Below are 27,942 nucleotides of genomic sequence, written 5' to 3' on the forward strand. Positions count from 1 at the left end.
TATAATTTCATAACAAATTACTGTTTTAAATAAATTATTAAGTCAATTAGTAATTTTTAATGATATTAAAAATTTATTTTACTTAAATTATTAAGATAATTTTATTATTAGAATTATTATTATTTTTAATTAATTTATGTTAAATAAAAAATCATTAAGAAAAGTCTATTTGTAATTTAACTTTTCCTTTCTGTACTGTAGCCCTCCTGGTGATCTCCATCGCACTTCGCAGCCTCGCTCTAATTCTAATTCTCTTCCTCTTCCTCTTCGTCTCATATTCACCGCCGAAGCAAACAAACCCTCATCTCTACATCCATGACTCTCGTCACTCCTCCCCCAATTGATGTACGTTTCTCTGTCTCTACATATACATGTATGTGTATGAATGTTTAGGTGTGTACATGTGGATATGTGTATTTCAGTGGCTTTCGAACTGTGTCGATTCAACCAGCATTTCTGGTTCTATCTGATGTTTCTTTTTTTTTGAGTTTTTGATCGTATAGGGCTTTGAAAATGCGTTGTTAGGGTTTAGAATTCACTTCTGCTTTTTTGCAATTCTGTTTGGATTCTGGGGTTATATTATGATCGCTAGGGATTGGTTGCACTTTGGATCCGGAACTGACTGTGGTGCGTTTTGCAGCAAGAGGACGAGAATATGCTTGTCCCGCATTCCGATTTGGTCGAGGGACCCCAACCCCTTGAAGGTACACAAATTCATCAGCATATATCTTATGTGAAATGTTTTGTTAATTTATTTTGATTGAATGGGTAAAATTTGTATAATTTGTACCTTGGTTTCTCTGAATGTGGAGAAAATGATATGTGCATTTTGTATGTTTTCGGAACAGGGACGGATACGGAAAACTTTGATAAAATGTTGGGAAATTCTATTTGCATACCACAAGAAACCACAGTACACATCATTTATTTTGCTAGGATACAAACTTTCAAACGAAAGGCAAATGTTCGCACATAAACTGATGAACAAAAATAAATTGTTCAAATATATATTCCATTCAACTGTTTGTGTCCAAACAATTGCTTGTTTGCTCATAAGTTTATATATGAACATTTGACTTTTGTTCGAAAGTTTATATTTGAACGATATAAATGGTGTGCACTAAGTTTTTGTGGCGTGTAAATAGAATTACTCTAAAATGTTTTGAAAAATGGTTTTTGGGAAGGTTTTCTGAAAACACCTTTTAGGATACACTTTAATTTCTAGCTAATAAGACGTATTTTGGAATATTGATTTATTTATCTGTTTATTTATGGATTTGAACAATCATTAGTTGTAGCACAAGCAGAGACGGGTAGTACTACTGAGAATCAGCAAGTGGAGGATCCTCAGGCATCAAGGTTCACATGGAAAATCGAGAACTTTTCTGGGTTGAATACAAGGAAGCTATACTCTGATTTTTTTGTGGTTGGTGGTTATAAATGGTAATTCTTATCACCTCACTAATAGGTTATATTGTCGTTGCTTTGTACCTGGTGCTGATTCAATCTCTTTGTTTTACTTTGGGCAGGCGGATTCTGATTTTTCCGAAGGGAAACAATGTCGACCATTTGTCTATGTATCTAGATGTTGCAGATTCTTCAAATTTACCGTATGGGTGGATTAGATATGCACAGTTTAGCTTGGCTGTAGTTAATCAAATTCATAATAAGTATTCAGTGAGAAAAGGTACATTATTCACCTCTGTTCTGCATTTGTTCTATATTTTTTGGAGCAATATAAAAACTGGGTTTTGTTGAGTAGAGTGTGTTATATTTATGGTGTCTTTGATTTTATCTAACGACCATTACTTTATTTTTTAATAAATATTGACGTGGTGTGTGGGAGGGAGTGTCTCTAGGGGTCAAAAGTGCTGATGAACTTTTTTCTCGTGTCCCATGAGAATATAGTGTGCGTACTAGCAAATCTGCCTTTGAAGGATCTGATACGATCCATGTCATTTGGCTTTGACTTGACAGTAATATTCCAGGAAACTGAAGAGCAATGCTAAATTATTCTAGTTTGAAATAAGGAATTGAGAAAGCTGCCTAGATATTAAGGAAATTACAGTAATTTAGAAAGTAATACACTTTTCTTGTTCAGCATAGGAAAAACCATTCTACAGACTAGACTTTTGGATAGAGAGTTACTCAAGTAGTTGGAAAAGTGGTGTTACAGGATTGCTTGGGGTCCATCCGTTTGTGGTCCATTAATTTTTTCATGTTAAACCCTACATTTTAAAAGTTATTTGAAGTTAAGTCATCCATCCATATCTGTTATCTTATCTAATGGATTTTTTATATTTTTTTGGAAGCACGCGCGGCACTATCTCTTTTACTCTTTCAACACGATGTAAATTCTAATGATGAGCTTGATCACACCACATTACAAACTTACCTTATCAACCATCTACCATGTCAAAATCATTTATCATCAATCCCACTATACACCTTACCACATTTGACCACACCCATCCCCGTCCCCGTCCCTATTTAGTGCCACCTAGGGGTGCACATGGTTAGGTTTTGAGCTAAAACAGGAACCAAACTGTAGGATATGGTTTCAGGATTTTGGGAACCAACCCAAACCATGTATTAGTGTAACTGCACCAAACGGTTAGGTTTTGGTTCAAAACCATGGTTTTATGCCAAAACAACCAGTCTTCTATCAAAACAATCAAACAAGTTGTTTGTGACACAAAATTAGAGCATGTTGTTGATCTTCAAATCAATTTGAATGGGGCAAAAGCTGTGACCAATTGATTTACTAACAACCACCATCACCACATAAAACGCAAAATAGAAAAAAAGATAAACTCAGCAGAGAAAAATTAATATATATATATATATATATATGGATACCGAGACCAAGAACAAAGCAAACACAAAACAAAAACATAGGCAAACATTCATATAGACCAAAACAAACACGACACAAAAACATAGGCACACATACAAAACAAAACAAAACAAACAATATATATAGAGTAAATAAGGGGGAGATAGACATAGAATTTGAGTAGTCCCAAATCTTCTGATGGCTTCAATGGTGGTTGATCGACAATTTTGCTCCATAAGCTGATGGCATTTTGAGACCCTCCTCCAAGAAGTTTGAGTTTTTATATATGGAGATTTTAGGTTAGTTTTTCAGATTTGAGGATGTGAAAAATGTTATTAAGGTTTGTGATGGAAAAGAGAGTGCAATGATAGAGAGGGAGAGGGAGAGAGATCAAAGATGGAGAAGAGAGTAAGAGGCAGAGAGAGATCACAGATAGAGAAAAAAGTGAGATGGAGAAGAGAGCGAGAGGTTAAGTCTGAGTCTTCCAGAGATAGAGAGAAATATGAGCGAGGAGATTAAGGTGTGTGATTGAAGGAGAAGGGTTTGGGGTTATATATATAATGTAAGTTATGCATAGAATATAAGATATAATAGTAACATGTTAAAACCAAATGTGTAGTTGAGTTGGTTATATGTTTGGAATTCCAACCTTAAGGTTGGGTGTTCTACTCGTGCGGTTCAGCTTAGAACTATAATTAGAGGAACCAAACCGCAAATTGGGCCTTTTCAAACGGTTCCACCATTTTTGAAATTAGTAATAAAAATCGAACCAAATTGCTGATTTGGACTGGACCAGTTCTAACTGTTTTTTGGTGCACCCTAGTGCCACTCCTTCCGACCCAATTCTAGATCTTCTTGAAAACCCTAGTTGATGAGTCATCCGTCGTCTTCGTAGAGGTATGCAAATCTTCATGAAAACATTGATCTTCACTGAGAATTATTTGATCTTCATCGTTGCCTAATCTTTGTTGGGAATCGTCTGATCGCCTAATCATTCGTTGTCTCATCTTTGCTAAGGAACCTTAGTCATTCCCTGTCCCCGTTTCAATTTGTGTTCGCCTTTTGATATGTTGTTTTGTTTGAGATTGATCTTGATCATCATCATGGTGTTGTGTGACCCTTGGGGGGAGTGACAACCAGGGGTTGGGGAGGAAGATGAGAGAGGTGGATGGTGGAGAAGGGGGCAAGGGGTGGTAGGATGGTCGGAGGAAGGTGGAGGTAGGATGGTGGGGTATAGCAAGAGGGGTGGTGTGGTGGGATGGGGGAGAAGGAGGTGGTGGATGGTGGGTCGAAGAAGAGGGAAACTGGATGGGGTGGTAGGGGTTGGTAGTGGATGGGGGGTGGTGGCGGCGGTGATGGTAGTGGAGGAGCTGATGCACTGGTGGTTATAAAGTATCTGTTGTAAGAATTCTGAATGAATAATCTATGTATTCAATTGTGTATTTGATTACAAGAAGACCCTAGATTATATAGCCCTAACTCCTAAACTAAGAAAAGAAAATACAAACACGCCTATACACAATCACGCCTATAATATGTACAACCACAATCATGCCAAATATAAAATATACACAATACACAATATATTATCACACCACCGCTCAAAGTCAAGGTTTTAGCAAAAAACACTGAGAGTTTGCTAAGAAGAAACTGAAACCGAGCGGTCGTGTGAGTCTTGATAAAGAAGTTCACAAGTTGCAAAACCGAAGAGACGAAAGGAAGTGAGATAGAGCCAGACTGCAGATGCTGTCGGATAAAGTGAATCAATCTCAATGTGTTTCGTCCGTTCATGGAAAATAGTATTGTGGGCAATCTGAATAGCACTGCGGTTGGCACAATAGAGAGAGGTTGGAAAAGGCTGAGGGACACCCAAATCAAACAGGAGACAACGAAGCCAAACAATCTCAGCAGTGGCAAGAGCCATAGCACGATATTCAACTTCGGCAGTAGAGCGAGCAATAACTGATTATTTTTTGCTTTTCCAAGAGATTAAGGAATCACCAAGCAATACACTAAAACCAGATGTAGACTTGCGATTAATAACATCATCAGCCCAATCAGAATCAGCATAGGCCACCAAGTCCAAAGAGGAAGTAGAGGACAACGATAAGCCCTGAAAGATGGTACCTCTGAGATAGCAAAGAATGTGAACCAAAACAGGCCAATGGGTAGAGCGAGGAGCAGAAACGAACTGACTAACCACATGAATAGCATAAGCAAGATCAGGGCGAGTGACAGTCAGATAACCGAAACAACCCATAAGCTCGCGATATAAAGTGAGATCATCCAGAGAGGCACCATCAGTAGAGTTGAGCTTTACGTTAAGCTCAATAGGTGTAGTATAAACCTTAGTATCAGTAAGACCAACACGGTGAATGACCTCATTAGCATACTTAGCCTGAGACAGAAAATAGCCCTTTGGAGAAGTAACGTCAATACCAAGAAAATACCGCAATAGACTCAAATCTTTCATTTCGAAGGTGTAGAGAGATGCTGCTTGACCTCAGAGATAACAGAAGAGTCAGAGTTAGTGATGATTATATCATCCACATACAATAAGAGAGTAACAAAGCCAGTCGAGGTATGTCTTAGAAACAAAGTAGAGTTGGAAGTAGAAGAATGAAACCCAAGCTCAGTAACAGAGTCTGAAAGCGATTATACCATGCACGGGAAGATTGCTTCATACCATACAGAGCACACCGAAGACGACAAACCTGCCCAGAGGAGTAGAGAAGGCCAGGGGGTGGACGCATGTAGACCTCCTCATGGAGATGACCATTAAGAAAAGTATTCTTAACGTCTATTTGATAGAGAGGCCAATGTTGAATAGTAGCAATAGAAATCAAGGTACATACAATAGTCATCTTGGCAATAGGGGCAAAGGTCTCCTTATAATCAATACCATACTCCTGCGAGAAACCCTTAGCAACCAGGCGAGCTTTGTATTGCTTGAGAGAACCATCAGAATGAGTCTTGACTTTATAGATCCATTTGCAACCAACCAGATTCTTATCAGCAGGCAAATGAACTAACACCCAAGTATTAGTCTTCTGCAAGGCAAACAACTCATCCTCCATAGCTCGAATCCAATTGGGATCTTGACATGTTTGGAGGATGACGCTCTTGAGTAGGATATTGGTGTGCTGAGGTATCAAAGTCTTCAGAAGCAGAAGAAGCAGCAACTAAGGCAGAGACAACTGGTGGAGGGAGAGCCTTGAGACGACGATAGACTAACAGCGGAGGAGGAGGAGAAGCCGAAGGAGGAGAAGTAGCCAGAGGTGAAGCAGGAGGAGAAGTAAGAATAGCCTCAGGGGGTCAGTGGATACTTAACAAGAGGGGTGAAAGGTGGAGAAGATGGAACAAACTCAGGAGGAACAGTGGAGATGTACTCATCAGATGAGACCTCAGAAGGAAATGGGTTAATGTGAACCAAATCCTCTTTTGAAATTGGAGTAATGAGAGGGGGAAGCTAAAAGTAAGACAGACATTCGAGAAAGGCAACATGGCGAGAGATATAAAGGCGATGAGAGACAGGGTCATAACAACGGTAGCCTTTCTGAGTAAGATTGTAACCTAAAAAGATACACAGGACAGACTGGGCATTTATTTTGGTCCTATCTTCAAGGGAAAGAAGGATAAAACAAGCTGACTCAAAAACACGCAGGAGGGAATAATTAGGAGGTTGGGAATATGGAGCCTTATAAGGAGATCGTCTAGAGAGAAGGGGAGTCGGCATGCGGTTGAGGAGAAAAGCAGCAGTAAGAACTGCCCCACCTCAGAATGGTGCCGGAACAGAGGCAGAGAGAAGGAGAGATCGAGTTGTCTCAAGGAGATGACGGTGTTTACGCTCAGCACGACCATTTTAGGCAGGTGTATCAGTACAGGAAGTTTGATGAAAGGTATCCAAATTAGCCAAATACTCACATAATTTAGTTTTAAAGTATTTCCTACCCAAGTCAGACCGTAGCATTTTAATGGTAGTCCCAAATTGTGTGGTAATTATAGACTGAAACGTATGGTAGATCGGGTAAAAGTCAGATTTATGAGTCATAAGATAAACTCAGATATAGCGGGTACAATCATTCTCAAAGGGCACATAGTATGCAAAACCCCTTTTAGTGAGAACATGAGAGGGTACCTAAACATCAGTATGGACAAGAGAAAAAAAAAAAAACAGAAATGGAGGAACTTTTATTAAAAGGTAAAGCTATCATTTTAGCAAGTTTGCACCCTCGACATTCATTAATTTGACTAGGAGAAACCTTACCCAACAATCCTGACTGAGCTAAAGATCGTAAGCGGTCAACAGACAAATGACTGAGGCGAGAATGCCATAAATAAAACTGACTCGATTGAGAATCTAACTGAAAAGATGAAAGTGCAACGGGAGAGGTAGATAGAGGAAGATGCAGGCTTTCCACCACATAGAGATCGCCAACTTTATGGCCGGTCTCAATCTGCTTCTTGGACACCCGATCCTGCACACAACATACAGAAGAAGAAAAGATAACATCAAAACCAGAAGTATCAAGTTGATTGATAGAAAGCAAATTGACAGATAGTTAAGGAATATAAAGAACAGAGGGAATAACAACAGCAGACATGGCAGAGGGTAAAACAGACCCAATAGATAAGACAGACATCCAAGCCCATTAGCAGTATTAATAGTAATAGGAAAAGGAGGGGAGATATAGTTTTGGAGTAAGGAAAGGTGAGGAGTTATGATGTGAGGCACCAGAATCAAAAAGCCAGATAGAAGAAAGAATACCTGAAGAGGACCCAAGCAAACCTGAATGAAGAGAGGAGAGTAGAGGCAGATGAAGATGATTGAGAGGTGGACGAGATCTGCTGAAGTTGAGCAAGCTGAGTACACAAGGAAGCTAAATCAGGACCTGGAGCTGGAATGAATGCAGTATAAGTAGTGGGAGGCCGGAAATAATTATGAGTAGGAGCTTGGGACTGAGACTACTGAGAAGATGAACGTCCCTTCTTGGGACAGTTGTACTTCCAATGACCCTTCTGATGGCAGAAAGCACACTCATTTGATGCTAAGGGCTCTGTTTTTGGCTTGGCAGAAGACTGAAGCTGAGAAAGAGGCGCCAATAGGGGTTATTGTGTAGGTGCTAAGAAAACCGAAGGGGACACGATTTGATTGGCCGTTTTAAGACGGGTTTCCTCGGAGAGGAACTCACGAACAATAGCATCTACAGAAGGAAGAGGAGACCAATGAAGGATGCCACCACGGACAGCCTCATACTGAGGAGAGAGAGTCGTTAAGAACTGTACTAAACGACCCTGTTTCCAAAACTCAATATAAGCGTCTAGTACCTGAGGCTAGGTGGTTCCATGAGAGCCAACTGATCCCAGAGACCTGTCATCTCAATATAGAAATCCTGAATAGATTGATCCTGCTGACGAGCGCCCTGAATAGTTGTTTCCAACTCATACCGCTTGTCAAAGTTGGACTGCTAATAAACATTCTGTAAGTAATCACACAATTCCTTGGCAGTATTGTATTTGGAAAACATCATTCCAATACGGTCATTCACAGAATTATGAAACCAGGTCAAAACTTGGGCATTATCACAATCCTAAGTGTCATAGGAAGTCAGATATCTTTCTTGTTTTAGGTCCGATGGACGAGGAACTAAACCAGAGACATATCCCCATTTTTTTTGACTGAGGAGAAAATTTTTGATAACACTAGACCAATAAGCATAATTGTCACCAGTGAGTTTGCATTTAATGGCTTGAATTTTATCCTCCGACTTAATAACCAAACCAAACCAAACGAAGCGTTAAGTCCCATCAAATGGGGTCGGCTACATGAATCATTCTTCTCCACGCGGCCCTATCAAAGGCCATTTCATTGGTCAAATTAAGTAGATTCATATCTCTATTTATAACGCTAGTCAACGTTAATCTAGGCCTACCTCGTCCCCTAACACTTCCATCTACCGTTACAGCATCGCATCTCTTCACTACTGCCTCTGTTGGTCTCCGTTGAATATGACCAAACCATCTCAAACGATTCTCTCTCAACTTATCTTCTATCGGTGCTACTCCTACCCATTCCCGAATACACTCATTCCTAATCCTGTCCTGTCTAGTCTTACCACACATCCACCTTAGCATCCTCATCTCAGCCACACTCATCTTATCTACATGTTGTTTCTTAGTTGCCCAACACTCCGTCCCATACAACATAGCTGGTCTAATAGCCGTTCTATAAAACTTACCTTTGAGTCTAGTAGGTATTCGTTTATCGCACAATACCCCAGACACACTTCTCCACTTACACCATCCCGCTTTAATCCTATGGGCCACATCTGCATCAATCTCTCCCGCTGTTGTGATAATTGACCCTAAATAACGAAAATGTTCACTCTTAGGCAGTTCTTGGTTTTCAATCTTCACTTCTCCTCTGCTTTCATTGTTACTGTTACTAAATTTACACTCCATGTACTCTGTCTTAGTTCTGCTTATCCGAAATCCTTTAGATTCAAGAGCTTTTCTCCAGATCTCCAACTTTGTGTTAACTCCTTCTCTAGTCTCATCCACTAACACAATATCGTCTGCAAAAAGCATACACCATGGCACGTCATCCTGAATATTTATCGTCAACTCGTCCATAACTAAAGCAAAAAGATAAGGACTTAAGGTAGATCCTTGGTGTAACCCTACAGTGATAGGAAATTCGTTTGTTTCTCCAGCTGGCGATCTAATAGTGGTCACCACCCCTTCATACATGTCCCTAATCACGTCAATGTAGCCTTTTGTCACCCCTTTCTTCTCTAACGCCCACCATATTATATCTCGGGGCACTCTGTCATATGCTTTCTCAAGGTCGATAAACACCATATGAATGTCTCTTTTCTTTTCTTTATACTTTTCTATTACTCTCCTCAAAAGATAGATCGCTTCCATTGTTGACCTACCAGGCATAAACCCAAATTGATTCTCTGACACCTCTGTTATGTCTCGCAATCGACGTTCCATCACCCTCTCCCACACTTTCATTATATGACACATTAGCTTAATTCCTCTATAGTTGTTACAATTCTGGACATCACCTTTATTCTTATAGATTGGCACTAAAATACTCTTCCTCCACTCATCTGGCATGTTCCTAGTCAACAAAATTTTACTAAACAACCTAGTCAACCAAGCAACTCCCTTTTTACCCAAACACTTCCAAGCTTCAATAGGGATATCATCAGGTCCTAAAGCCTTATTTGATTTCATCTTCTTAAGTGCAATCTCCACTTCAAAATTTCTAATCCTGCGATAGAACCTATAGTCTTGGTTTATCGTATTACTGATTATTTCTTCCCCTATTGTCGTACTTCCATGTTCCTCATTTAATAGTTTCTCAAAATAATTCTTCCATCTTTCCTTAATCTCATCGTCCTTCACTAATACCTTAGAATCCTCACTCTTGATGCACTTTACTTGATTAAAATCTCTTGTTTTCCTCTCCCGCATCTTAGCAAGTTTGTATACCATCTTCTCTCCCTCCTTACTATCTAGTCTAGTGTATAGGTCATCATAAACTTTCAACTTAATCTCTCTCACTACTTTCTTGACCTCCTTATTAGCCAATCTATAGCTCTTAAGGTTTTCCTCAGTTCTATCCTTCTGCCACTTTTTAAAGCACTCTTTTTTTGCCTTAACTACCGCTTGGACCTCTTCCCTCCACCACCAAGTTTCCCTAGAGCTGGGTCCCGTTCCTTTCGACTCTCCAAGCACTTCCCTTGAGATTCTCCTCATACAATTGGCCATCGAATTCCATATAGTGTTAGCCCCACCTTCTAAGTCCCAAGTACCTTCCTTATCCATTCGATTCTTAAATATTTCTAGTTTATCCCCTTTTAAGTCCCACCATCTCGTCCTACGACGCCCACCATCCTTCCTAGCTTGGTATTGCCCTCTAAAACATAAATCTATTATCAAAATCCTATGTTGAGAGACCAGACTCTCTCCAGGAATCACCTTACAATCATTGCATTTTAGGCAGTCTACTTTTCTCACTAATAATAAACCAAAAAAAAAATTGATGGGGCAAAGTGTAATAAACAGAGAACTGAGAGGTCGGAGAGTAATAAACCTAGAATAAGTGTATTAAACTCAAAAACACTCAAGTAGAATCAGGGAGAGAGAGAGAGAGAGAGAGAGAGACGAGTTGAAGTCGACTCTGAATTGAAGCAGCCGACAAGCTGATCAAGAGGAACAAGGGCAGACTTCTCTTCGATTTTGGTGAACTAAAGGGAAAGACGAATAGATCGCACTTAAGAGAGGGAAATCACGACCAAGGGAGTCCAAAAAGTGAGAGAAGACTAGGTCGCGACTTCGGCGAGAGCAGTGGCTGATCACGGCGAAAGCAGAGGCGAGAAATGCTTCTGATACTCTCGTGACTTCAGAGAACAGAGATGGCAAACAACGGAGAAGAGATATTCGAATCACGAACTAGACTCAGATTTCGAACCGAGAAACAACAACCAAGAAGACTAGGGTTTTGCACGCATCTCTGATACCATGTAAGAATTTTGAATGAATACTCTATATATTTAATTGTGTATTTGATTACAACAAGACCCTAGATTATATAGCCCTAACTCCTAAACGAAGAAAGGAAAACACAATCACGCCTATAATATGTACAGCCACAATCATGCCAAATATAGAATATACACTACACAATTATATTCTCACATCTATATGTACAATATATATAACAAAGATATAGTAGTAAATGGCCAAAATTGCCCGTTTTCATTAGTTTCAATTAACGGAAATAGACTGATGGGTTACATTTTATCTAATTTGGAAAATCAGGATTTTATTTGACAAAAATAGATACTCCGGGTGTAATTTGTTACAAGAATCAAACCGTAGAGTTATTTTTATAATTTCTCCTTTAATTTATAATGGATTGAGAATAAGTTCTAGAACAGAGGAATGAAGACATTTTTCTTATGTCCTTCAAAATTTCAATATTGATCCCTTGAAATATAAGGGGCAACGAAGATGGCACCTTAAAAGCCTAATGCTTAGTCACAACAATGTGTGCCATCCAGTCCATCTCTACATGGTCAATTCTTCCTACCTACGATGTTTGTTAATTAGAAAAAGATTTGGGCATTTATATTTGTAAAAATGTGATTTGTGACACTAGTTGATTGACAAGAAAGAGAATCTTTCAATTTGTCAGCTTTTAATATCCAACCAAGTTAATTGTGTTCAAGTTAAGCCTTATGAAAAGTGTTTTGACCACAGGGCTAAGTTGAATACCAAAATTAAGGACTTTTTCTATATTTTAAAAAATGCATTCGAAGAAGAGGTGATTCAATCCTCTGTTTGGAACCCAGTCAAATATAATGTAGAATGGTAAAAGAATTCATGTTCTCAAACCTCTGTCTTCTTTTCTTGTGTATGTGCCTTGAACATGAAGCTTACATTTTCAGATTTAAATCATGTAGGGTCTAACTCTATGTGGTTCCATATAGGAAGACTAGTGTATGCTCGTGCCTAAAGGCATGGTGTAAATAATGTCGGTACCACATACTCTACAAAAATCAATTAAAATAAATCAATTCAAAATGATACCAATTTCACTGTTACAGAAATCAATTGTAATAAATCAATTCAAAATGACAACAATTTCACTGTAATATAAAACTTCACATATAAGAAGTCGAAATATCAAATTATAGTTTAACAAACTTCAGACGGAAAATATCTTTTAGCAAACTTTATAATTAAAGTTTAAATAGCAAATTTATAATATAAAAATGTTGTGTACATCATAAGCAAAGATATCCACGTCAAAATGACACATGTATAGTGAGCTAGAATGGGACAACCTTCAATAAAAGAATGTTTCTAAATTAATATCATAACTGAGTAACCCTTTCACTTTATCAAATTTCAAAGCTACGAGAAGTGGTGAATGAACATTTTGATACAAAAGAGTAATCATCCTAGCTTTAAAAAAAAGAAAAGGAAAATGAAAAAATAAGACTAATCATCCAATTTAGAATGAAAGAGCCAACTATCAACACAAAAAAAAACAACTCAATCCCAACATTTCTAATGTGGATTAGTCACCTGCAACGAAATCACTCCTATGCTTGAATTCACTTTAAAAAATCAATTAAAAGAAATGATAACAGGAAAAATCACATCAAAATACCTTTGAGAAATAGAGAAACAAATAACTATGAATTAAGAGGAATTGAACATAAAAAAAAATTCAATATAACTCTTCTTGATACATATGATCAAGCACCTTTCAATTTAGTTCCCAAGTCTCTTGATTAGTGTATATCATGACTTATGAGTTCACATGTTGCTTATTGAATATGAATATGAATCGTATCGAAAAAAAAGAAGAAAATGAATATGAATTGCTTAGTATAAGAATTCACAATTTAGCAGTTGCTAATTATAACTCTTCTTTCTTTTCTTTTTTCAATTCAGCAAGAAGAATTTAACAATTTAGATAATACACTAAAACAAATAATTATATCTAATATGTGCCCAATTAGTCATTACATAACAATTTACTAAAGTTGAGGGAAGCTTTAACTTTTTTAGATTTTAAAACAACATAGGAAATGTACTTGAAATTCTCACTATCATTGTTTTTCTTCAATATAATCATCACAACAAAAGGATGCGTAATGAGAAACGTAATAAAAAAATCTAAATGCAAAGATCATGGACAATTGCCACTTTTATGCATCTGAAATTTGAAGTGAAAAACAAAAATAAAAGTCAAAGTCAAAATATATCATTCTAATCGAGTGCCAAGAATTCACAAAAAATAAAACAATTAGAAGAGATCGAACAATTTATGTTGGTGATGAGAAGAGATCGAACAATTTATTTGTAATAAATTTTTATATTACAATTTATTAGGCAGTGCCTAATGAAACGATTAGAAGGCTTTCTTAAATTCAACAATTAGAAGGCTTAACTAAAATGAAAATTACCACCACCTCAATAAGATAAAGATCTGGAATGATTGAAGAGATCATACTTGAGTGTTCAAAGTTGTGATTTAAAACATTCCCTACAAAAACCATGCATGTTGTGTAAACAAATTTTAACGTAAATAAAAAATTGAAAAATAAAAATAAAACTAACATTAAACAATCAAGGCTGAGTTAAGTCAATTTTTCCAAATGAAAACAACTCTTCTATTATTATATTAACAATTAACGAAAGGATCAAGAGATTCGATTCTCCCTCTACTTCTAAACACACCAGTCCATTAATTGATTAATATGTAAATTGAAAACCATTACCTAATCACAAACATAAACATTAAGAGAGACATTATAGGTTGTGCGAGAATCACCAATCAGATGGTTGCAGTCGAGAATCAAATAGAAAGCTTCCAAGAAAGAAAAGGAAAGAAGCAAATTGATATGTACACAGTTCCCCTAATATATTCTCTGCCACTGGGAATCCTTAAATCAAGTAATTGATCAAATGTAAAATTAACCGTAAGGATAGATGTGTGATTTTTTAAAATTATAGTCCATAACTACACAATTGGGTGAGGAATAAGCTTGTGAAATTGGACAAAACTTAGGGTTTTGCTTAATGTTGCCCCCAAGCCAAAATATTGGTTCTGCCACTAAACCCATTAGCAATATAATTTAATTATGAGGCTAGGTTTGATTGTTCTAATGCTATGTCCTGAAACCGTAATGTTGAAACCATAATAGAAATATAAAATTAGAAAAATTGCTCTAATGCTATGTCCTGCAAAGACTAATATATTGAAACCATAATAGAAATATAAAATTAGAATAAACAACACCAAGAACATTGAGACTACCATTATGTTTAGGGACCAAGTTTAAAACATTAACCAACTTTTAGGAAGAGTTGTCTCTGTTTATGGATGATGCTACATTTCCTCCTAGCAAAGGAACAATAAGGAGGATGTGCTCGTAGTAGTACCCATCACTTGATCCACCCACTTGGCATCTATTGGGTAACTAAGTGGAGTAAATGATCTTTTGACAAAATCATAGAATCCAAAAACCAACTCAACAAAAGCAGCTAGTCAAGTGACTCCATCCTAGTGTCAAGTTGCCAATTGGTCATCCAAATATTATATTTAGTAAAACTTTCTACATTGGAACCCCAAAATCATAAAGAAATAACAAACATCACATGAAATAGAATGAACAAATTAGAGATTAAAATCCTTCATTTATGTATGTAATGACAAATTAGATCGATAGTGCGTATGGTTGGAAATGGAGTTGAAAAAAAAAAAGAAGCAAAAATAGAAGTTACCATAGAACTTATTCTAGCTTAATGTTGTCGGTTGATCTCACTCCACATGTCTGCAAAATTGAACCGTTGTAATGGTGTATTAGTAGTGGACAACAACACACTATTACACAATGGTTTCTCTTTTTAATAGACAATGGCATTGTCAAATGAGAAAAAAATAACAACGAAAATGAGTAAGCTCAACAATATATCAATCGGAGACCTGATTACCATGGGTCCATTACCGCCATGGGTCTTCTCAATTATAGCAACTAATGCTTTTCCTTCAGCAAAACCAACTAAAATTTGAGTGTGAGAGTGCAATCTAACAAACAATCAAAGTAAAATAACTTTTCAGAGTCTAGTTGAAGATTGACGATGGTTGAGTACCGAGTAGGCATCACTCTAAGCCAATCCACTATCACCGATTGGTACCAAAATATATTGATTCTAGATTTAAGAAGAATATGAAGAAGCTACCAAAAGGAACAGTTAAGAAACAACATCACTACGCTAGAAGTGATAAAGAAAAGAACATGATCATAACTTCATATTAGATACTAATGGAAGAGAACTCAATCAGAATTGGCATTCAAGCTCATAATGTGCCTGCTTACATGTCATGAAGAATAAGTTAAAACATTGTTTGATATTAAACCTATACCCATTAGAAATAAATATGAGTGGCTCCAGCTGTTAGCACTTTGATATTTGGGAGTGGCGGCCTGACACTTGGTGGCACCTTGCGCCTATGTCAAACCTGGACCGCGACATGAGGGAGGCATGCCAAAACAAGAAAGTGGGCAATTAGCTATGTCGTTTGGCGGTAACACTCAACCCTTGGCCAAACTATGGCAGCATGGCACGTGCAAGGCATTAATATGACCTTAATGTTAGGCTGTAGCATACTTGGGGGTTTAACACAATCAGATGGCTTGACTTGACTAGATAGCAAAGCGTGATGCATAACTTGGATGGTTAGCAAGGCAGTTATGCTTGACCAAGACCAACAGATGGCACTCAGGGCTCTGTTTGGCTGGTGGCTTGAGAAATTCGAATTGTCTAAGGCAAGACAAAGTCTTTCTAAAATATAGGGGCGGTTGGGGGTGATTATGCACAGAACCAGATATGCTGGCTAGGAATAAAGAAGCCTAAAATAAAGGAGCAGTTGGTGACAGTTATTTTTGTGGACTTGTTTTAAATCTGTGTTAACCCCTTGGCAGTTGGGGGTGTCAATTGCCATACCAGATGGCATGTGTCGCTTATGTTCAGCAGTCTATTTGAATTTTAAATGTTCTGATTGTAGCCTATATATAGGCATGGCTATGCAAACTCAAAATCATCCAGTGGAGAGTTTGGCATTTGGCTTTCCTTTGTAGTTGTTGGTGCAATAATAAAGGTTGGGTTTTCCCGTAATTGTTGTTGCTTATCTTGTATGCTTGACGAAATTTAATTTGTGTATGTGAGTTGCATACATTGGTTGAGACTAAGTGTTGGGATTTAGTGCCATCACAGTAAAATTTTATAGACTGAAAATTAGCCTTGAATGCACAACCAATTTGACAATAGGTGCCACAACTTAAAAAGCAAATTAAGCCGAGAATAAACAATAGAAAAATGGGTTTATATGGGTCAGTTGTAAGGAGCCAGTGGTTATGCAGTTAATTACAGTCTACAAAAAATTCAAAAGGTCAAAGTAGATACACCCATACAGCAAACATTTCAAACTAATTTCATAAATTAAAACCAATTTCATAAATCAAAAGCTTTTCAAAACCATAGGAAATCAACAACACCCATTTCAAAAACCAATACCATGCCAGAAATCAAACTGAAAATAAAAATTCATTTTTCAAATAAAAACCCATTTAAAAAATGAAACCCATTTCGTGAAGATCAAGTATTATTTCAGACCCAAAACCTTTTAAAAAATTAAATCCATTTAAAGAACAAAACCTATTTCAAAAATCAAAATTCGTTTCTTATTTCAAAATCAAACCCCATGTCAGAAGCCAAACTGTAAATAGAAACTCACCAACCCAACCAACACCTACACATGTTAGAAAGGTTTAAGGTTTAAAATTGATGAATTGCAATTTCAACACCAATGCACAACCCACAAAATAAATGAAAATATATCTAGATTCAACAAAAATAACTAGATTAAAAAATATCTAGATTCAACTTTACAAATCCACAAAAATATCTAGATTCAAGCAATCAGAAACAACCAAACTCACAAAAATATCTTGAATTGCAAAAGTTAGAAGTTCTAGTTTACCTTGCAAGAGGAGAGAGACGAAAGAGGAGGGTGAAAGGAGAGGAGAGATGGTTAGTGGTGTCGTCGAGAGGATGACGGCAAGAGGAGAGATGGTCGGTGGTCGTCGGCGTCACGATGGCGGAAGAAGAAACGAATAGGGACTGGAGTTGGGTATCCCACACAGGATGGGCTTGGAGAGAGAGAGAGAGAGAGAGAGACAGAGGGGGAGAGAGATTTTCTTCAACTTATATTTTGGACCATTAGATCTTGATGGTAATTGATCTCAACCATTGATGCTCAAAGAGCATTTGGGTGGGAAATGAAGACTTCTCAACCAGTGTTTTTAAAGGCTCAAGGCGCACTAAGGCGTTGAAGGTCTCTCGGGGCCTAGGCGCAAGGCGAGGTGCGGGCTCTATTGAAGTAAGGTGCACAGTCTTAGTAAAAAATAAAAAAATTAACATAGACTAATCATTCATAGTTCTAAGACAATTTTTTTAAAAATAAAAAGTAATCAGAATCAGAATCTAATTTTGAAAAATATGAATTAATTTTAGTTTATTAGAATCAGAATCTAATTTTGGAAAATATGAATTTTGGAAAATAAGAATAAGAATCAGAATCTAATTTTGAAAAATATGAATTAATGTTAGTTAATTTTAGTTAATCAGAATCAGAATCTATTTTTAGTTAATCAGAATCAGAATCTAATTTTGAAAAATAATTTTAGTTAGTTAATCAGAATCAGAATCTATTTTTTTCCCCTAACAGATAAATGAAAAAAAAAAAGATTAGTAGAACATTGTATTAATTAATTATTTGTAATTTTTTTTTCAGTGTATTTTTTTTAGTTAGTTAATCAGAATCAAAATCTATTTTTTTCCCCTTACAGATAAAGGAAAAAAAAAAAATTGAAAAAAAGGGGGCATAATTGAAAGGCATAATAATCTATTTTAGTAATCTATTTTTTTTAGTTAATTATTTTGTATTTGTATTTGTATTTGTATTTGTATTTTTTTTTTCTAACAGACTCAAAGGCATAATTGAAAAAAAGAAAAAGAAAAAAAGGGGGCAAAATAGAGCAGTCGCACAGCCAAAAGAAGAAGAAGAAGGAGAGAGAGAGAGAGAGAGAGAGAGAGAGAGAGAGAGTCAGAGTCGAAGAAGTCAAAGCCAAAAGAAAAAAAAAAAAAATAGAACCGAAGAAGAAGTTGAACTAGTCGAGCAGCCCAGTCGAAGAGGAGGAGGAGGAGGAGGAGAAGAAGAGGAAGAAGAAGATGGCGAAGCATACCTGCGAAGTCGAAGACGAAGTCAAGCAGCCCAGTCGAAGTCGCAGTCCAAGGTGAGGCGAGAGAGGAAGAGACGACACAGATTATGGTTCATTTCAGTCGTATTTGGGCCATATTGTACATGAGTTGTAATCCTCTGTGGTCAAGAGCCATTCGAACGCATCCCGCAGCTGTTAGATCAGATCTGTGTTTAAGAGCCATTCGAAAAATCAAGCGCGCCTAGTTTGCGCCTTGCGCCTCTGTCGCCTGGTTCAAGTCGCGTCTAAGGTGCGCACCTAACTCAAATTGCCTCGCCTGGGACCTGTCCAGGCACAACCAGTGCGCTTTGTTTCGCCTTGCGCCTAGGCGCGCTTTTCACAACACTGATCTCAACCATTGAAGTTTAGATGGGACAATCTGAACCATTGAAACAAAATGTATCTTTAAGACAAATTGGACATTTTCAAAAACCCTTGTGCCATATTATATAGATTAGCAACATAAGAAAGCTTAATATCTTTTTGTTTTTTTTAAATATATATATATATATATATATTTAAAATCCTACAATCGTATGTGAGGCTTTATGAAGTGTGAAACTAAGAAGCCCTTCTAAGGACACGTGTCACACAAGTCCCGACACATGTCAAAATGCATCCTATTATTTTTGTAATCCTTTTTAAAATCACACTTTGGACACTCTGGGAGCATGCATTTTTATCCTTTAACACATGAAACACCTATGGGTCTTGGATTAAGTTTGAAGAAAATGATGCGGGGTTAATGATTAAAATTAAATCAATATAAATATTTATACCTATAAATTTCTCCTGGTTAAAGCATTTTTTAGAAATCTTGCAAACTACCAATTTGTTTGGAAATAGAGCTTTTTAAAATAGATGTAATTTCCTATTAAAACTTGCTGTTTGTCATGTAAAATGTGACAAATATTTTCTTACTATTTTGATATAACAAAGAATAATTATATTTAAAGGTCAAGGTTAATACAGCAGGAGTAAGCATATTTCCAGGTCAAGGGTCTGGGAGATAACAGGTAGGCAGCCCTACCTCTATTTTTTGTGTGGAAGTTCTCATGACAGACATACAATATGATGTTGTAATTCAAACACAAGACATGGATATGATTTGGGATGGACACGCCAACACAATAATTTTTAAAAAATTGTGGCACGAACATAGTGTGCCTGATGTAGTAGAATAAATAGACTAAGTGTTTGTGAAATAACTTATGAGTTTTAGTCTGTAAATAGGTGATGTAATACTCATTGTACTTAGTTTTGGAATAAAAGAATATACATTGAGATTGGAGTAGAAATTGGTTTCTCTCTCTAGCCCCTAGGGGTTTTACCCCTAATTGGGGCATTTGTCTTCTCTCTCTCTCTCTCTCTCTCTCTCTCTATTTGATTCTTGATTTTCATTTGGACTTCATCATTTGGTATCAGAGCATTGAGTTTTGGATCCTATCCTTCTAATTTTTCAATATTTGACTTCGCAGCAACTGGGTTCAATTGAGATTGTGATCTGGGTTTCTTGGAAATTGATGAACCCTTCTAATTTTATTCAAGAGGTTCTCATTTGAGATACAAAGTTGATTCTTGTATTAATTCAATTGCAACTGCAACCGCAACCCTAGGTGGTTGGTTAATCTTTGGACTTCATTTTGTAGCTTGAAATTCTGACCTAGATGATGGTATTTCAAATTTGATCCAAGCCCTGTTCGAAGTCACGGTCTGTTGCGAAGGACCTATCGTGATTTGAAAACTCATCATGAGTACATTTGGATGCACTTCGCAGATTCAAGTTCAACTTTCGGTTGTGATTTGTATTCAATTTCAATCGACGCTGGGATTCCCCTCCTTGATTCGAGTTCGCAGATCAAGTCTCCATTTGGGCTCTGAAATTCTTCGTTGGTGAGTTCAATCGGTCGACTTCGCATATGAACTTCACTTCAAATTCCGACTTCGATTTGTCCTTGCGATTTGGTCTCACGAATTGATATCGTAATTTCGGAACTCGATTGATTTATGTGCCTGAATCGAAGCACAACTTGAAACCCTTGATTTGATCTGAATTTGTCTGGAAACCAGGGAAATACTTAATTGAGAGAGCCGACACCCAGAAGGAGCTCCAAAATTGACCCGATAGTCTTGGGTAAGGTTTGAAATCGACCCGACAATCTTAGGTAAGGTTTGAAACCGTGATTCTAGCAATTGCAACTTGGTTCTTGAGACTTCTCTTCCTTCGAAGCTTGGTTGCTCGTTGTTTCGACTCTTACATTGAAGGTTGTTGAATCAATCTGGATTACTCGACTTATGGACGTGGGTTTGTTCGTGAATCGAAATTAGACCTAGCTTGTTTGACTGTGGCTTGTTTGATTGTGGCTTGTTCTTGGGTTTTGTGACTTCAAATTTGGGCTTGTGATCTATTCTTGCAATCTGGGGTTGACTGGATTTGGTTCTTCGATTTTTAAGATGTTGTCGACTTTGGTATACAATTTATCATTAGCTTGACCATTCTTTGAATCAAATTGCATCTGTCGTGAATTGGTTCTTTGATTGGAAATCGATCTATAGTATTGTGGTCAATGACGTCTTGGAAATTGTTTGATTAAGTTGGAATTGTTGTGGGGTGCTTGCTGATCTAATATTACTGTGATTTTGGACATTGGATTCGTTTGGAGGGGGGGGGGAGGTGGCGGCTTATGCTGACTGAGATGAATATTTCAATTGGAAATAGCAATGATGTAAATCTAAATCAAACTTATAATCAAAGAGATGATTTGAAGCAAATGAGTGGACGACTTGTCGCATCACAAGCCGCCATTGAAAAAAATTTCAAAGAACTTATTTGAAGTTTATCATTAGGACTTTTTCATACCACTTTACAAAGTTGTTTTGAGTTAAGTAGGTTGCTTCTTGTGTGCTCAGTTCACAATTGTGCCTAGGGAGGAAAGAAAGAACGCGTTTTATGCCGAATTCCAGATCGTGATCAACTACTCTCATGGTTTGCCTAGTGGATGCATTGTCAATCCTATTGCGTCAATCTTCTCAGCTTTGCTCTGAGGATGTCATTTGCCAGCCATTAGTCTCATTCCGACAGAATGAGTACTCTTCTGCATGAGTATGCAGGTTAGAGGTGAAGGGGTTCAGAAATGGGGTCTATTTGAGTTTTTTTAGCGAGAGGATATGGACTCACCTATGGTTGTTGAGCCAAGGATGCAAGGATGAAGTTCAATGTATCTGGAGACGGCTAAGTTGAGAGAATCATGTTTGTTCTTGAGCAAGGAAATGCAACACTTATTCCTTACCTATGGTTACATGAGTAGTGTTAACATTGAATTCACTTAGTTGCTGCTTAAACTTGAGGACAAGTTTCTTAAAGAGGGAGAGTATGATGTAGTAGAATAAATAGACTAAGTGTTTGTTAAATAGCTTATGAGTTGTAGTCTATAAGTAGGTGATGTGATACTCATGGTACGTAGTTTTGGAATAAAAGAATATACATTGAGATTGAAGTAGAAATTGGTTTCTCTCTCTAGCCCTTGGGGGTTTTACCCCTAATTGGGGCATTTGTCTTCTCCCTCTCTATTTGATTCTTGATTTTCATTTGGAGTTCATCAGTGCCCTTATTGTGTTGTATTCCTTTCCCGTGTTTGAATGCATAAGTGCCATTTTTGTATGGCTTGTGAAGGTAATTTAGTGCTGTGCAAGTCACATGAGTTTTTGTATGACATGTTTGGTAGTTGTTTGTTTCTCAAATTGGAGGTACAACAACTTAGTTAGCAACTCAATTCTCTTAGAGTAATGAAGGAATATTCTTCCTTTAAATGCTGTTGCACCGATGTGAAAGGAAGATGAGAAGAAAACTGCATAGAGGGAGAATAGAGTATAATTATTTCGAAGGACAATGTTTTATTTATGGGTTTTGAAGGTTTGTTGAATGCATTTGTTCAATACATTGAATAAGTATCATTGTAAGGTTCATATTTGATTTTAACTGAAGAAGTGATAACTTTTTTATGATGACAATTATACTTAATGTTGATTATTTAACTTAGAATAGTTTTGCTCTTTTGTTGGGTTTTTGCGCCTTGCAATCTTGGTGTCATTGTCATGAGATAGATGATGGCTTGGATGTAGTAATCATTTTTTAGTCTTCACCTTTAAGAAAACATGGTTAGTGTTTTGATGTGCATGGTTTTTTGTCATAACGAAGTTTAACACACACAAACAACCACACCTGACCTAGACTCACGGGCTTGTGAGTGACTTTTTTCTTTTAAGATAGGCTGTGTTTTTCCTTGTGTGGTTTTCGGCTTGTTTGGCCGTGTTATTGTGCCCGTTTTGGGTTGTGTATTGAGCGTCATTGTATAAATTTTTTTTGGTATTGAAACGCTTTCCCAAAAAAAATACCACACTCGTGCCAAGGAAATCCAAACCCACAAGCTATTTCCAAATAGGTCGAAGTCTTGGAGGAACGATGAAGAATTGTATGGCTCGTTTGTTTTCCAGATTATGGGGGAGGAGTTGGGGCTTGAAAACATGTGATCCCCAGATGTCTTAACTTGTCCTTTGTTGCTAACATGTTATGCAAACATGCTTTCTAGATTATTGGATTATTTATTTATTTTCCTTATTTTATTTTATTTTTATGTTGCTGATGTTTTTGGAATGGTCAATATTTAAATAAACTATTTGATTTTGCCTGCAGAATCTTTCAATCTGTAATTACATGTTTTCTTGATGTATCTTACTATGAAAAAATAAGCAGAGTTGGATGTGACTGTATTGTAGACTTTATTAACCTTTTTTGTTTTGTTTTGTTCATTCTGTAGAAACACAACACCAGTTTAATGCCCGCGAAAGTGATTGGGGTTTCACATCTTTTATGCCTCTTAGTGAACTGTACGATCCTGGCAGAGGCTATCTTGCGAATGATACATGTATAATTGAAGCCGAGGTTGCTGTTCGTAGGGTTGTTGATTACTGGGCATATGACTCAAAGAAGGAGACTGGTTTTGTGGGCCTGAAAAACCAAGGAGCAACTTGTTACATGAACTCTCTCCTCCAGACCCTATATCACATACCTTACTTCAGGAAGGTTAGTTGTTCTGTTCCAATTTTTTATCTGGTTATGGTTTGTTTACATGAAGTTATCAGGAGCAGAAGATGATATTGTAGATTGTGTATTCAGGCCGTGTATCACATGCCCACAACTGAGAATGATTTACCATCTGCAAGCATTCCTTTGGCTCTGCAGAGTTTATTTTATAAGCTCCAGTATAATGATAGTAGTGTTGCAACAAAAGAGCTTACTAAATCCTTCGGGTGGGACACGTATGATTCTTTCATGCAGCATGATGTGCAAGAACTTAATAGGGTTCTCTGTGAAAAGCTTGAAGACAAAATGAAGGTATAAGAACCTTAGAAGTTGAGTCCCTTGATTGGTGTTCTCTGAACTGTGGCAATTACTTCAACCCTGATTAATGCTTTATATTGGCACCAGGGAACAGTTGTGGAGGGTACTATACAACAGTTATTTGAAGGGCACCATATGAATTACATAGAATGTATCAATGTGGACTATAAATCTACTAGAAAGGAGTCATTTTATGGTATTTCTTTGCATCCAAAATCCCTTTGTTATATAAAGCTTTATGGTTATTCTTGTGTTTGCATATTAATGAGTTTTATATGTTTGTGGATGGCAGATCTTCAGCTTGATGTCAAAGGTTGCTGTGATGTTTATGCATCTTTTGACAAGTATGTGGAGGTTGAGAGTCTTGATGGTGATAACAAGTATCAAGCTGAACAATATGGTTTGCAGGTCTGTTGGCACTGTCATTTTGCTAAGTAGTGGTTCACTTAAAGTTTAAGCAAGACATCATTGCAAACATGTGGTTGCATGAACAATATTGGGTGACTAATCTTGTGGTTGGCTTCCTACTTTTTTTTCTTTTTTTTTTTTACATGGTTCCATGTTTCATTGGGACAAGGATTATATTTTTATTTTGGTGTACACATTATTTTACTCAATTTTATGTACTGTCATCTTTTCTTTTGTATCATCTGTAAGGCTGTTGACCATTTCAGGATGCTAGAAAGGGTGTATTGTTCAATGACTTCCCTCCTGTCCTTCAACTTCAGCTGAAGCGGTTTGAATATGATTTTGTGCGTGACACTATGGTGAAGGTTAGCAGTTTAAAAATCATTTATGCCCTGCTGCTTAATGTCAAAATGGTGCATTCAATTCATGACTTACTCCAAGTTATTAAACTATCCATATATAAGGTCTATAACTTAGAACACACACCCTATGAAGTCACTTAAACAGGGAAAAAAAACCTCTAGATTTTTCTGTTATGCATTTTCCTATAATTTTTAAACGTATAACAGGTTCGTCATTATTGTGAAAATGATTCCTAGAGCTGTGAATATTACTGTTCTGGGGAAGTCAAGATTGTTGGAATAGCAGGTAATGTTGAAAGGAAAAATTGTGAATTACATGACAAGTAAGGCAAATAATGGTCAATTAGTGATCTTGAATTACATGACATGTCAAGTAGTGATCTTGTTATTTCTTCTTCTGTTTCAGATATGAGGAAGGTGATTTTGAATAACAATTGGTAGTATTTAAAGTTGTTATCTTGTATGCATGCGTGGACATGTTTATGTTGTACTGTTTTTATGGTAAATGGTTGGTGCACTTGGGGCTGGTTAAGCAGCGTTACATGTTTCTGTTTTTTGTTTTAGAAAGGAGGAAACATAGGCTGTGTTTGGAAGGGTTTTGGAATCAAAGTTCTACCCCTACATTCTAGTATGATGTTTGATTTGAGTTTTGGAAAATTAATTCCATCCCTCCTTTTGAAAACTCGTTCCTGGCGGGCTTTTAAAATTTGAAATTTGGCCTACCGGACATCCAGCCAGTTGACTTGAACAGTTTGATTTTTTTTTTTAATAAAACAATATTTTTGAAATTTTTTTACGAGTTTTTAATAGATTTTTGAGTTTTGTGTTTGGTTATGAGTTGTAAGTTTTTGTATCGGATATCATATATCACATCAAAAATTCCTCACTCAATTCAAAACTCTTTTCAAAACTCATTCACCAAACAAAGTTTCTACATTCAAATCATAATTCCAAAACTCACAAACTCAAAATACAACTCTTATTCTCAAATCATATTTAGAAAACTCTACCAAATGCTACCATATTTTTTGCTTTTGTTTTCCAAGAGCCTTTATAGTGGGAGTGAACTTTCATTTACTGTTCATTCTCATGCTAACTAGTGAAAGCACCCTTTTTGTGTTTTCATTTCAGAGCCTTGTTTTCTAGGCAATTTTCAAAAAACTATTGGAATTGCACTGGTGTGGGATTTCTTAAGAATATAAAAACATTTGCCAAACTTGTTTTTATTTTGTGTTCACAAAATTGTTGAAAAAAATACACAAAAACATGAAACAAAACACAAACCAAACAGGCCCTTACTTTTTTGAATGGAAACTCATAGAATTCGGACTGGTTTGATTTAGAATAGATTTTTTATTTTTATTTTGTTCCCTCCCCAACAAAAATGGACATTTGCATTGGATAGAGAAACAGTCAATGGCCATTGTGTGAACTTATGATAGACAACAGAGCTGGAAGGCGGACATGGCAAGTTATGTTGCGGTTGATTCATTACCAATTTGAATGGATTACTGACATGGCAACATCATTTTCGTCCTCATCATTACTGATATAGCTTATTCGTCCTCATTATTTTCACCTTTTTGCTGTTACTCATCAACCCTAACCCTAGCCCCCTTTATGCCATTTCTCTTCCACATCTCTCTCTCTCACCAAAGACTACCAGCCCTGATCACGAAACTTACCACACCCCATTCTACGATACCCATCTTCATAATCCCCAACTGTATCTTCACAACCCTTACAGCCAACCTCTATGGCTGCCAACCACACCACCGTAGCCGCCAATCCTTTCTCTTTCTCACATCCTCCATCATTGACCACTATAACCCCTCCCATGCTAACCACTACATCCCACTCTACCACTGTTGGCATTACCAACATCTGCACCACCACTCTCTTTGTCTGTCTCTGCTTATCTTTGAAATCTAACCCACTTTGAGTCTTTGATTTTATAGAAAAATTGTGTTGATATTTTTAGCGAGAATGAAAGAAAGATGTGGGTTTGTGCTTGGTTGATTGATTGAGAGCTTTACGTGAGTAAACCCATTATTTACTTAGGCCTCGTTTGGGAACAGGTTTTTTTAGTAACTTTTTGGCTAAAATGTGATGTAAAAAAAACTAGTATGTTTGGGATGACTTTTTAGCTTTTTATGAAAAGATGTGTAAAAAGTAGAGAGAAAAGGGAATCTTTGACTAACGAGGACTTAATCAAAAAAAGGAAAAGAAAAAAGAAGAGTCAATTTTCTAGATCGAGGAGGAGTTGCGTATAATATGCATTAACCAACACACATGCGAATGGCAACTGCAATGATTAAATTGGTGTATATACAAAAGTAGTGGACTGGATGAACTTGGATTGCGATCCCATTGGTGTATATGTTACAAAACTCTACTACCCTTATCCTGGCTGGGAGTTGGAATATGAGTGGCCGGTTCTCATTTGCATATATATAAGCCCAATGTTTATACATAAATTAAATTATTGTGGAATTAAACTAAAATGCAAATGAAATATATTAGAATTATCATTTCAAGGGTAAAATGGGTATTTTGTAAATCAATTGGTGTATCATGTCTTTTTGACTAACGATCCTCTAACAGAAAGGGTAAACTGTTACGGGATTTTAAAATGTAAGGGAGGATGGTGTAATTTGTGAGAATATTATGTTAGTTATGGACATATATCAATTAGGTTGATTGTGTATTTTAGATTCATTGGGAATATTAGATTGATTGTATTTCCTATTTTAGATTAGGGTTATGATTGCTATATATGGTTGTAATCTTTGTATTAGCATAATTGAATATACTGTTTCATTCAGAAAACTTACATGGTATTAGAGCCCTCTCTGAGTCGAAACCCTAGAAATTGTCTCTACGTCGTTTTCCTCATCAGAATCCCTCTGAGTCCAAGTCGTCCTTCGTCTGGTCATCTAGTTCGCAACCCAGAGAAACCCTCATCGAAGACCCTCATCGCAGCTCATCTGAGTCCAGGGGACCCTGGTAATTTGTCTCTGCCTCTCTCGTGCCTTGCGCGAAGGTTTGCTCCCTCTCTCTCTCATCTCGCCGACGATAGTT

At 36.9% G+C, this 27,942-nt stretch overlaps 1 protein-coding gene across 4 annotated transcripts in view; it reads left to right on the plus strand.

The window, feature by feature from the left end:
- The first annotated feature begins 167 nt into the window (after nucleotides 1–167).
- The window catches only part of LOC114265677 (ubiquitin C-terminal hydrolase 13), a 74,923-nt gene continuing 47,148 nt past the window's right edge, over nucleotides 168–27,942 (plus strand). For all 4 annotated transcript variants that reach the window (XM_082906560.1, XM_082906561.1, XM_082906562.1 and 1 more), the window contains exons 1-9: nucleotides 168–345; nucleotides 641–704; nucleotides 1,293–1,443; nucleotides 1,530–1,687; nucleotides 23,508–23,773; nucleotides 23,867–24,085; nucleotides 24,179–24,287; nucleotides 24,384–24,499; nucleotides 24,766–24,864. In XM_082906560.1, the coding sequence (XP_082762686.1) occupies nucleotides 316–345; nucleotides 641–704; nucleotides 1,293–1,443; nucleotides 1,530–1,687; nucleotides 23,508–23,773; nucleotides 23,867–24,085; nucleotides 24,179–24,287; nucleotides 24,384–24,499; nucleotides 24,766–24,864 (1,212 nt within the window). In that variant the 5' untranslated portion in view covers nucleotides 168–315. The remainder of the gene's footprint in view (nucleotides 346–640; nucleotides 705–1,292; nucleotides 1,444–1,529; nucleotides 1,688–23,507; nucleotides 23,774–23,866; nucleotides 24,086–24,178; nucleotides 24,288–24,383; nucleotides 24,500–24,765; nucleotides 24,865–27,942) is intronic.

Source organism: Camellia sinensis, chromosome 14 (genome assembly GCF_055761805.1).
Source record: "Camellia sinensis isolate YWXY chromosome 14, ASM5576180v1, whole genome shotgun sequence".
NCBI classification, from domain to species: domain Eukaryota; kingdom Viridiplantae; phylum Streptophyta; class Magnoliopsida; order Ericales; family Theaceae; genus Camellia; species Camellia sinensis.